The sequence below is a fragment of the Gobio gobio genome (assembly GCF_949357685.1).
Source record: "Gobio gobio genome assembly, chromosome: 10".
NCBI classification, from domain to species: Eukaryota; Metazoa; Chordata; class Actinopteri; order Cypriniformes; family Gobionidae; genus Gobio; species Gobio gobio.
The window spans coordinates 36,645,689-36,658,439 of NC_137116.1; the positions used below are offsets into that span (position 1 = coordinate 36,645,689).

General features: G+C 38.0%; 1 protein-coding gene across 2 annotated transcripts in view; it reads left to right on the forward strand.

The window, feature by feature from the left end:
• Positions 1-782: 782 nt before the first annotated feature.
• The window catches only part of dock8 (dedicator of cytokinesis 8), a 59,273-nt gene continuing 47,304 nt past the window's right edge, over positions 783-12,751 (forward strand). The window contains exons 1-2 of one of the 2 annotated variants that reach the window (XM_079827332.1): positions 783-931; positions 11,613-11,718. In XM_079827332.1, the coding sequence (XP_079683458.1) occupies positions 879-931; positions 11,613-11,718 (159 nt within the window). In that variant the 5' untranslated portion in view covers positions 783-878. Of the gene's footprint in view, positions 1,119-11,612; positions 11,719-12,751 lie in introns of both variants that reach the window. The other variant, XM_079827333.1, reaches the window with a different exon arrangement.

Here is a 12,751-nt window from a genome sequence, read left to right on the forward strand (position 1 = left end):
GACGCTACAACTAAAACTTCAGCATTTTTTCAGGAAGCACATTGTGCTTCCATGGTTTTTCTACCAACAGTAGGGGGGATATGATGCCATTGACAGACGACGCAATGACACGGGCCGTGTCACTGGTTAAAATTGCAGATTTCTCTGTATTTAAACATTGTCGGAAAAATTTGGGATAATGAAAGTACACAAGTCAACAACAAATATAACATTTTTTTTTTTTGGATATTTTATTTTTAATGTAACTTTAAACACAAGTAGCCTGTAGTATATTGTTGCAGCGCAATTCACGGTCGGCAGGGGTCGCAGCTGTGCTATTTTACAATACAGCAACTTTTCTTGACCAAATGTCAAGGGTTTGGCTGCAGACTCACTTATTCGTCAGATACCACAATAAATATAAAGTATACTAAAAGTATATTAAACATATTGTTAAACATATGTTATGAATAATTTTATTTAAACTATGAATAATAAAAAAAATCTATAGCCATGGGTTATTCATATTCACGTAAACCGGCACTTGTGTTTATAACGTCCTGCTATCTGTCGTCACCCATTTAAACCCATTTGTTTATCAAGCACACCCACCCTTAATCTTCATAACATCATTTAGTCTCTCTCTCTCTCTCTCTCTCTCTCTCTCTCTCTCTCTCTCTCTCTCTCTCTCTCTCTCTCTCTCTCTCTCTCTCTCTCTCTCTCTCTCTCTCTCTCTCTCTCTCTCGTAAATCCACTCTGTTTGGGTTGAAGTTAAAATGCGGAAGTTTCCGCCCAGCAAAGCCACTGATACCGCGAAGATGAGGCTTGCGATGCCATCTGCGATCATCCCCGCTCCTTCCTGCTCTCCGCGGCTCTGCGTGGACTGATAGCAGACTCGCATGGCTTCTCTGCCAGCGTCAGAGCGGAGAGCATTCGCTCTCAAAATCAACAGGTAATGTTCATTTCCTTTGGCTGGACCTCATAGCTCGTGCACTGACTGATCCCAGGGAAGCTGAGCTGACTTTTGGAGCTGTCTGCAGTCAGTGTTAATTCTACAGGGAGTTTGGGTGAATTCCGGAACAGGCAGCTACACGTTTGGGATAACATACAAGTCTGGCACCATTAGACTTGATAGTCTTGTGAGTCTTATCAATTATTGCTATGTGATATTAAAAATAAGTTCATGAGTTACAGCGTTCAACAGCATATTTAATATTTTGTTTAGTGTGGAAAGCTCATACACTCTTAAAAAAAAGAGGTTCTCCTTTTAAAAACAGTAATTTTCAATGCACATAATTTTTAGATGGTAAAATGTTCTTCACACTAAGAAAATATGCTTCTTTTAAGAACTGTTCACTGAAAGATTCTTTTGGGAACCCAAAACTGTTCTCTATGAAAACCCCCTTTTGGAACCTTCATTTTTAATATTGTATCAAATGAGTCAACCAGTCACTTTCAGCATGCAGATGGTCTACATTCAGATACATCTGTGCTGTAAAAGTTATTGACGTTCATACCCCTTTAGGCTAAACGAAAGTACGAATGAAAGAAAGAATACTGCAAAGTTTTTTATTCATTTCCGTGTAATTCTAAAATTGGAGCTCCTTTCTATTTGATCATTTCCTCCTCGAGCCCCCTTCTCTCATCTGCTTAATACAGCTCAGGATTGACCCCTGTTAGGTGTCAAGTTAAAGTGGAAGTTTGTATTGTTCCTGTTTTATCGCACAACAGGTGGGGAGGAAATGAATTTAAGGACATAGTGGAAGAAGGCAGTCCGGTATTAAAACAAAGGGAACAAAGGGCTCATATACAGGGTAATGATCCGTATTCTGTCTTGTGAGTTTATGTCACACAGGCACACAAAGGTTCATTCATAGCACAACTGTCATATGCCACACTCCATGTGTTTCTGCTGATTATGGGAATCATGCAGCGGAGTCAATCCTTATGCATTTGTGAATTAATAAGCTGAATCATTTTGCTTTTAGTCACATTGTGTGTTTTGGTGTTTTCTCAGTTGTAAGTTGGTTTCCGTTCCATGGTGGTTGAAGCATATTGGTTAAGATGCTGCAGGTTTGATCTACACCAAAATGACACTGCGATTAGCTGCTTTCTGTGCTCTGTGTTTGTTTTGGATGAAAAATGTTTTTAAATGACAAATAATAAATTCTCGCCAGTATACATCGCACCTCATGAGCACTCAGTGATATCCTTGCTTATATTTAGAATTGGACGAACTGGGAAGCAAAGAAAGTACATGAAAAGATTTTTGTGGTTATGCACAATATATCAGTTCCATATTGGTTATCGGCTGATATTAGAGATTTGTTTTGTAATCGATTGGCATTAGATATTGGACATTTAATTGTGCAGCTCATTATTTTTGTGTTTAGGTAACGTCATCTAACAGTAATTTAAAATTAATCTTTACACTAATAATTTAATAAGTGTTAAATGCAATCTTTAGCAAATATCAAAATGAATATCCATTTTTCAAACATTATTTTTAACACTGTGATGCATACATTCAACTGATTGTAGATTTTAGTGTTTTTTAAAATGATTATTTATTTAGACAAAATATAATATCATTTTAATATCAAATATTTTTTGATTATTTGCCATAACATGGTTTATTGGCTTATCAGTATCGACTAGTTTTTTAATACATAAAAATATTGGTCCATCCAACCCGATCTCAGAGGAAAATGTAACTATTTTACAAAGTGGCAATTTCGTATGAATTTGTACCATGTGAATCCTACGAAAACGTATACAATTTAGAGAAAAAAATAAGTATATAAATGTATTGATCCATTCCATGTGAATCCTATGAAACGTACAATTTCACAAAAAAACGAGTAGATCTAAACCCAGAGCCCACTATTCTATAGTGTGCTCTAGGTTTATATCTGTTGTCACAGCAGTATTGGGTAACTATGATTAAGTAATTTAACAGTCACCATTTCACTTCCTCTTTGTAAGGACACAATAGGAAATTCAAAATGACTCATTGATGGTAAAGAGAGATTATAGGCAGTTATAGGGAATATAGATCTTAGTGTCTCTAAAACAAAACCAAGCAAGCACTAGAAAACCCTGAGCTGGTCAGCCAATGGAATGATTCCCAGATTTTCGTGCAAGTGCAGCCTAACCAGTGCAATCCACAGGGGGCTTGATACTTGCTGTGGCGGCAGCAGCTGTATTGCACAAGCTGAACTCGTGCTGTCTCGTGCAGACAGCTTTAAAAAGGGCGAAAACGTCAGCACATACGCTGCAGATTTCTCCTGGCCCGTGCACCAACACCCTTCTCATTTTCAATGACCACACATGTATTTGCATGAATGATGCTTTCACGCATGAAACCTCCTCTGAGCCCAGCTGTGTTTTGTTCTGAAGAAGGGTGCCCTGGGGTTTTTGTTTGCTCTTTATTGCGTCGTCCTTTGATTTTTCCAGGCGCATTTCACTATGAGAAGTGACACTAAATGTTGTAGGACAGACAATGTGGTGAAAACCGAATGTAATGAGACGTGGCAAACAATAAAAGAAAGCCCTCAGTCAGCATAAAGGCTGTAGTGGAAGGAAAAGCTCACCATATCACGAGAATAGTTTTTTAATTTCAGTTATCTTCAGCTGATTTTGACTTTCAAGGGAAGTTCCATACTACAGCAGTGTTCTTGCACAATACTGTTGTGAGGCTCCCTGACCCACAATCATACTTGGCAGAGACAACTAAGACAAACAATCATAGTCCAATCTCTTTGGAATGTGGCTGCCGCTGTCATGGCTGTACTTGTGCGTTATAGAGGGTTTGTCATAGTGTTCGATCTGCAATGGGGAAAAAAAATAACAAATGTTAATTTCTTGTTGTTGATTTATTTTTTGGGAAGATGTCACTGTTGGTTATTGACACCTATGGAATTCTTTCTGAATGCATATTTTATCACCATCTATTGAATTGAAAGTTTAATTTGAATTAAGTCAATATACACTGATGACAGGTGAAGTGAATAACACTGATTATCTCTTCATCACGTCACCTGTTAGTGGGTGTGATATATTAGGCAGCAAGTGAACATTTTGTCCTCAAAGTTGATGTGTTAGAAGCAGGAAATATGGGCAAGCGTAAGGATTTGAGCGAGTTTGACAAGGACCAAATTGTGATGGCTAGACGACTGGGTCAGAGCTTCTCCAAAACTGCAGCTCTTGTGGGGTGTTCCCCGGTCTACAGTGGTCAGTATCTATCAAAAGTGGTCCAAGGAAGGAACAGTGGTGAACTGGTGACAGGGTCATGGGTGGACAAGGCTCATTGATGCACGTGGGGAGTGAAGGTTGGCCCGTGTGGTCCGATCAAACAGACGAGCTAATGGAGCTCAAATTGCTCTAGAAGTTAATGCTGGTTCTGATTAAAAAAAGTGTCAAAATACAGAGTGCCTTGCAGTTTGTTGCTATGGGGCTGCATAGTCGCTGTCCATCACCGAAAGCGCCATAAGTGGGCAGGTGTGCATCAGAACTGGACCACGGAGCAATGGAAGAAGGTGGACTGGTCTGATGAATCACATTTTCTTTTACATCACGTGGATGGCCGAGTGCGTGGGCGTCACTTACCTGGGGAACACATGGCACCAGGATGCACTATGGGAAGAAGACAAGCCGGCGGAGGCAGTGTGATGCTTTGGGAAACGTTCTGCTGGAAAACCGTGGGTCCTTCAATCCATGTGGGTGTAACTTTGACACATGCCACCTACCTACGCATTGTTGCAGACCATGTACACCCTTTCATGGAAGCGGTATTCCCTGGTGGCTGTGGCTTCTTTCAGCAGGATAATGCGCCCTGCCACAAATAAAAAAGGGTTTAGGAATGATTCAGGAGTACAACAACGAGTTTGAGGTGTTGACTTGGCCTCCAAATTCCCCAGATCTCAATCCAATCGAGCATGTGTGGGACGTGCTGAACAAACACGTCTGATCCATGGAGGGCCCACCTCACAACTTACAGGACTTAAAGGATCTGTGGAGTGGAGTCCATACCTTGACGGGTCAGGGCTGTTTTGGCAGCAAAGGGGGGACCGACACAATATTAGAATGGATGCATTAAATTGATCAAAAGACAGTAAAAACATGTATTTATATTATACATCATTTCTATTTTAAATAAAAGTTTTTCTTTTGATCTTTCATCAAATAAAAAATAAAAAATTGTATTACAGTTTCCAGAAAAATATAAAGCATCACTGTTACATACTAGAGGTGTAACAATACATCCATATAGATCGATGCATCGATCTAATGTCTAACGATATGATGCATCGATGCCAAGCATTAAAAATCGATATCTATAGGCTATTTATATATTTAAGAGGCACATCTGTTTTAACACTGCACATTTTATGTATTATCGCTAATGCATGCTTTCTCGTTTAAATTACCTTTCAGAGCTTGTTAAAGACGCTCAAGGCAGTGCTGAATCTTCACGAAAGTTTACCATTTGCTCCTTGCAAAAAGCAGCGCGCACTCATCTCAAAATGTGTAGGCCAAATAGGCCACTGAATTGAGTCTTCTTTTAATTATTTTTTGTGCTTCAGTAGATAAAGGTCTATGGTTTTGCATATAAGGAGAATAGAGCGTTATGAATCATTCTTCACACAGTAACTGAAATTAAAGGTTTCGCCACAAACTCAACTGACTGGCTTCTCTCCTGTATGATTTCAGACCTTACTGTACATGAATTATGAGCTCCTAGAACTTCTGATTGAGTGTGTGTGACCTCCTAATTTAACTCCTTTCCAAAAATTTAACATAGAATCCTCCGCCATGGTCTTTCTTGTCAGTCATCTTGCCTTATCTTATCTTGCCATCTCGCACTGTGTGCGACTTTGCAGCTTGTGCTGGATGAGCAGAGCAGATGTTTACAATAGTTTACAATTGGAGCGAATGTTATCAGACTGAATGAAATGTTTTTTATTTCTATAAAAAAAGCAAAACGACAGTGGAGAATGTAATGTAAACGTAGTGGTGTCATATTCTATGCTATTTTCACCCTCACGCTCCGTCATGGCGATTATCGCGAGACAGCTTTTCATCTCGTCACACCCCTACCTTTGTGCAGCGTTTACTACAGTAACTTGAGTAAAAGTTGACTAAGCGGATCTCTGAGCTGATGTGAGTGAGTGGAGGCGGGGATAATTTGCATATTCATGGGTCCGCGTATGCTAAACGAAGCAAGGATGTTCATGTACAGTTACATTCAAACTATTTTAAAGGGTTAGTTCACCCAAAAATGAAAATTCTGTCATTAATTACTCACCCTCATGTCGTTGGACACCCGTAAGACCTCCGTTCATATTCGGAACACAAATGAAGATATTTTAGTTGAAAGCTGATGGCTGAGAAAGGCTTCACACAGGCCTCCATTGGCATTCAGTACATTGACACTTCCAAGATCCATGAAAGGCACTTAAAACGTCGTTACAAAGTCTATCTCACCACAGTGGCTCTACAATAATCATACAATGCGACGACAATAGTTTTTGTGCGCAAAAAAAAATCAAAATAACACCTTTATCCAACTTGTTCTTGTCTTCCGTGTGCGCCTCCACGACGCATGCGCGAGAATATGACGCAGATCCGGCGTTCGGACATATGACCCAGAAGCGATTTGTTTACGAGCAGAGGAAGACGCGCGTGTCTAAGCTGTTGGATTCTACATTGATCGTGCTTTAGGTCTCGGCGTAGTGCTCAAAATGGAGCTTAAGTGTGTATTTCATCGATTCCCGAACACCGGCGCTACGTCATATTCTCGCGCATGCGTCGTGGAGGCGCACACGGAAGACAAGAACAAGTTGGATAAAGGTGTTATTTTGATTTTTTTTTGCGCACAAAAACTATTGTCGTCGCATTGTATGATTATTGTAGAGCCACTGTGGTGAGATAGACTTTGTAACGACGTTTTAAGTGCCTTTCATGGATCTTGGAAGTGTCAATGTACTGAATGCCAATGGAGGCCTATCTGAAGCCTTTCTCAGCCATCAGCTTTCAACTAAAATATCTTCATTTGTGTTCCGAATATGAACGGAGGTCTTACGGGTGTCCAACGACATGAGGGTGAGTAATTAATGACAGAATTTTCATTTTTGGGTGAACTAACCCTTTAAGGCAAGAAAAATAATTTTTCACAGGAAAAAAAACATTTAAATATGTAATTTTGGTGATCAAAGATGAGTTATAAGGGATAAAACAGGGGGATTTTAAGATTTAGATGATCATTTAGCACCAAGTTAAAGTGATAGCGATGCGTTATGGCAAAGATTCAACCCTTAAAAGGAATAGTTCACTACAACTCTACAATGTTGGTAATCTAACAGTTTTGGTTACCATTGACTTCTATTATATGGACAAAAAACACTGTCCCTGGGTGAACTGGCCTTTTAAGAGCGCAATGTCAATATCAGAGCGTACTAGATTAAAAAAAAAACACACCAATGTATTTTAAATGAAATGCAGCGAGATGCATTGGAATCATCATCAAAAAGTTTGTAACAAATCCAGAAGAGAGACGGATGTTCAAAAAGTGTGAGCTGCATATCGTGTGTGTTTGTTTACGTGAAATGTTCCCTATAATCACAGCTCCTGTCAAAGTTGATGGAAAGGCAATAGAGCAGAAGGAGGGTCAAATTGAGATTCATCTCTCTGCACTCTGTCATTATCTCCAGTGTCAAGAACAGTCCATGATAACACAGAATTTTATTGTGATGAATATTCCAGTCATTCTTCTGAGACTGTAACATTTTTGTGGATTAGGACTGTAGCTCCCACCCATCACAGCCTTTCATGTTTAATTGTTTTTTCTTCATAGCTACGTTTGGCGTAGAACTCTTACCACTCACTGCAACTGAATTCCTGGTTATTCTATAAAAGTAATAAATGAGTGAAACAGCACTCATATATCCATCTTTATAGACAAATGTGATCCTGTGATGTAATCATTTTTGCTTTTTTCCATAATTGTGGAAACCCTTATGCGTTTCGTGCTTCGGTGAGCACCAGTTTGACCTTTGTTCTGTAAGGATGTGCACTATTATGACAAAATCGTGAACATGTTGTGTGTGTTAAATACTCTCTGTGGTATTGTGATCTATCTGCAGTATATAGAAAGGCTGCATATTGTAATTAACTCCTGTTTGTGTTTGCTCTGCGGTTTAGAGAATTTGCATGCTGTCCTGCCCCAGACTTGACTTTTAAAGTAGTTAAACGAAGTCTGTGGCTGATTTTGTTGATTAAAAAAGCAGTGACAAACAAAACCCAACCGTTTAATAATCCAACAAAATCTCCTCTAGTTTTTGAAAACTAACCTTTCAAGTTGGTATTATTTACTGAACAGAGTCCTGAAAAACTAGAACAGCAGCTACAGCGTTTTTCACTTAACGGATGAATTTTGTTACATTTTTGTATAAAAATTTTTTTTCCTCAAATATGTTGAACATAAAGTGCAAATGATTACAGGAACCCCATTATCCTACAACAGACAATCCTTGTTGAATGAGTTTGGGGGGAAATATAATGAATGGTTTTTATGAATGGTGACCCATTTTTGGGGGCTTTTTATAAGCGGGTGCACAATAGCACTCTGTTGTATTGTGGCCCGGAAGGCTGGCTGCCAAACTCAATACCTCTCCGCTTCTGAGGCGAATCCTTCTTCTAATATCAATGGAAGTTATAAGAAAAACAGGCTGCTTTGTGGGAATTGTTAGCTGTCGGATTTAGTGAAAATGAGCATCGTCTCTGCTTTAGTGCTAACTTGGTTGTAGCGCACCAGTGTTTGGGGAACATGTCATTAATAGTGTCTAAACCATTTTACGCTTCATTTGGGAATGTCACAGCGTGCTTCTCAAAAGCTGATTACTGCATGTTACAGAAGGGTTTGTTGTTATACTCTCCTCTCAGCCAAAAGTTTACAATGAAGTCTTTGATATCACACTCATTTGAGGAGACAGTAAAATGTAAACAGCATTGATAATAATGTAAGTATGACCTTAAGTATACTGTAACAAAAAGAATAATGGGAACTGGGAAGCTTTGGGATGATGGATAAGAACTATAGGCTGATAAGGCAAATGTTGTGGGTTCAAATCTGGTTGGTTGATATGGATATTTTAAAGGAACATGCTGACTCTTTGGGCCTATTTTCAGGCGCATTGTAATATGTTGTGGTAATGCATTACAAGTAATGTGAGTTATGTAGTCTTAAAAAAAAAGTGAGTTACTTTTAGGTTACTAGTAAAGTAACACATTCATTTTAACTTTACAACAGTTACTTTTTTAAAATGAGTAACGCTGTGTAAACATAATGGTTATTTTAGTTGTAGACTAAATATTAGTAGGCATTTACTCATCTCAATTGTACAAAAACAGATACAGTATTCTTCAAAATGAATAAAAACTGTGAAATGCTAACTCAGAATATTACGCAAACCTCCAATAATTAAATGTTAAATAACAAAAATATACTTTATGTATTTAATCTCACTTTATTAATCAATGTCTTTGCTGCTGACCTTTTGATGAACCGATTCAAGCATACGAATAAGCAAAAATTACTTGTTTCTTTTATTTATTGATGTTTTTACTGCTGAAGTAAGAGTGTTGAACTTTCCTCTACTGTAATCCAGAATGGCAGCACAGCTGAAGGCTTGTTTGAGCTGCGCCCTCTACTGTACAGGTTTGAATTTGCATTTAAAATTTAAGGCCAAAGCATACTTCCGTTTTTACGTGTACGCAAGGGTCAGCATACAGTGCGGTGGACATGAATTTCATCATCAGAAGAGTATGCGCGTACTGTATGCGCACCGCAGGATTTTTGTAACCGTGCATACTTGTACGCATAGGTCACACATGTGCATTTAATTTTTATGCTGTATTTACATAGGTTGTTACCATAGACTGTAAAAAAATATGGACGTAGTGTTCGTGCATTTCATGGATTCCCGAACGCTGGCTACGTCATATTCTCGCGCATGCGTCGTGGAGGCACACGGAAGACAATAACAAGCTGGATAAAGGTGTTATTTAGATTTTTTTTTTGCGCACAAAAACTATTGTCGTCGCATCGTAAAATTATTGTAGAGCCACTGTGGTGAGATGGACTTTGTAACAACGTTTTAAGTGCCTTTTATGGGTCTTGGGAGTATTAATGTACTGAATACCAATGGAGGCCTATCTGAAGCCTTTCTTAGCCATCAGCTTTCAACTAAAATATCTTCATTTGTGTTCCGAAGATGAACGGAGGTCTTACTGGTGTCGAACGACATGAGGGTGAGTAATTAATGACAGAATTTTAATTTTTGGGTGAACTAACCCTTTAAGTCACTTCCGTATTGGCTTCAAGAGAAACTGTGGGAGGTTGCCGCTTGGTTATAACTCGTGGCGAGAGATTGCTCAACTGCGCATGCGTCGAACAGCTGTGTACATGTACGAGTTAAAAGAGGTATACTTTGCAAGGCTTTGCGTTTGACTGTGTGCCCACGCGTAAAAAAACAAAGTATACTTTGGGCCTTAATCGTTTCACTTTTATCGTGAAAGGGCATTTTGAAACTTTTATTTTATTTTTTTTGTCATTAAAAATAAACAAGCAAGCCCAGCCCAGTTGAAACCGGTGATGCAAAAGTAATGGTAACGCAATAATTTCCATAAAAACGAAGTAACACAGTTGCTTTTTTAGGGAGTAATGCAATATTGTAATGTATTAATTTTAAAAGTAACTTTCCCCAATACCGCATTGAAGAGCCATTTTTGGCTCCCCAAAAAAACTTTCAGTGAACAGTTCTTAGGGGCCATTCACACACAGCGTGTTTTTCCATTCCACTGCGCTACTTTTTCTATTGTTTTCCTTTGTAAACACGCACAAGAAGGACGTGTATGACCTGCTGCGCTTGTGTCTCGCGTATTTTGCGGTGTCTCACACACGACACAGCATTCTAAAAACGTGGGGCTCAAGTTAAAATAAGTTAAACTTTTAAAAAACCTTATCAAGACCTTGCACTTTTTTTCATTCCACTGACCTGTGTCTTGTGTTTTTAACAGCAAAAACATGTTTTGTGAACCGGCCCTTGAATTTTTTTTTCTTAGTGTGAAGAGCATTTTAATTATCTAAAACGTTTTTTTTATTTCCAATTTAAAGAAACGTTTATGCAATGGAAAGGTTACATGGATGTTAAAGGTTCTTCATGGAGCCATTGATGTCAATAAAGGACTGAAATGAACTGTGAAATAAGATAAAACTGTTGTCATTTAGATTGGTGTATGACTATTCATATCTAGGTGGGTGACCATGAACTACACCGTTACTGAGCGCTCCTGATTTATTACTGTAATACACCTAAGCAAGTCACTTAATTTCAGGTTGATGAGGGGGACCGTGTTTAATGAGGAGTAATGAATGAGGTAATTGATGGGGAGATTCATTCAATGTGTGTAACTTTGCGTCACACACACACTCACACCGAGAGGAGTGTCTAAACAGGCACCTGGTGTCTGCACAATACCTCTCGCTGGAGCATAATCCAGTGTTGCACCTCTCTTTTCGGTTTCCTCTCCACCCTCTTCATCCTTGTCTCTCTCTCTCTTTCCCATCTCAGACACTCCTCGGCAGAGATCCGGAGACAATTCAGTGGGATCAGCCATGGTTCCCAGCCGCACCACCGGCACAGTTACAGCGCCTCTGGCTCTTTCTGCTCCAACATAGTGAGTGATGCACTTTCACTGATTGATACTTAAATAGAATCCAGCTGAGTTACTTCACAGAAACAAACCGATTCTGTACATAGTACAAATAGGTCATTAGTAGGTTATACATGTGTGATAGTTTATTCTGGATGTGATAATGGGTGTATGTAAATGTTTGTGACATCACTGTCTAATGCATTTGATTGTTTATGGTTATAATTTTTACGCTTCCTTTTTGGAATACTGCCCTCTGATTGGTCAGTCATGACATTGAGGAGTCAAAAGATTTTGTATAATTAAATTATTTATTTAATTTAATATTTTAATTTTTATAATTAAAATAAATACAATAAATACATAATATATTTTATAAAACACACACGCATATATGGATGGATGGATGTATATACAGTAGTGGTGTATACAAAAGTTCAATTAACCCATCAAAATATGAGGATTTTTTAAAATTATTTAAAAAAAATATTTAAGGAAGGAAAAAAAACACTAAACTTGGTTAAGGTATTTAGCCGACAAAATTATTTGGCAAAAAAAAGCCAAACTACAGCTACAGTTTCTATTTTTTACTAATTTAAATGCATAGAAAAACAAAACGCTAAAAGGAAAAAGCATACATTGATTAAAACATAATCAGTTATTAATATTTCATTGGTTTTGTCTTGTTTTTGCATGTTTTCATAATTGTTTTGTAATACAGCCTGGCCAAAAATTGTTCACACTATTTGCTGCGTATAATTGTTATCACAAATAAAACAATCGACTCAAAGCACAACTATGCAATATGCTTACAAAATCTTTTAACACATTTGTAATAATATTTGCATAAAGGGCGAAGATGTCAAATTTCCTTGATGCGGACATCACGTTTGGCCACTCCTGTGTACAAATGTAAAAATAAATGTTTTTTTTTTTTTTTTACATATTTCTTTTATAAAATGTATATTTGTCGTATTTATAAAAAATACAAATGTGAATTTATGTTTTTATTATATTCCTATATTTCTTATATTTAGAAATTTAGAAATGAATGGCA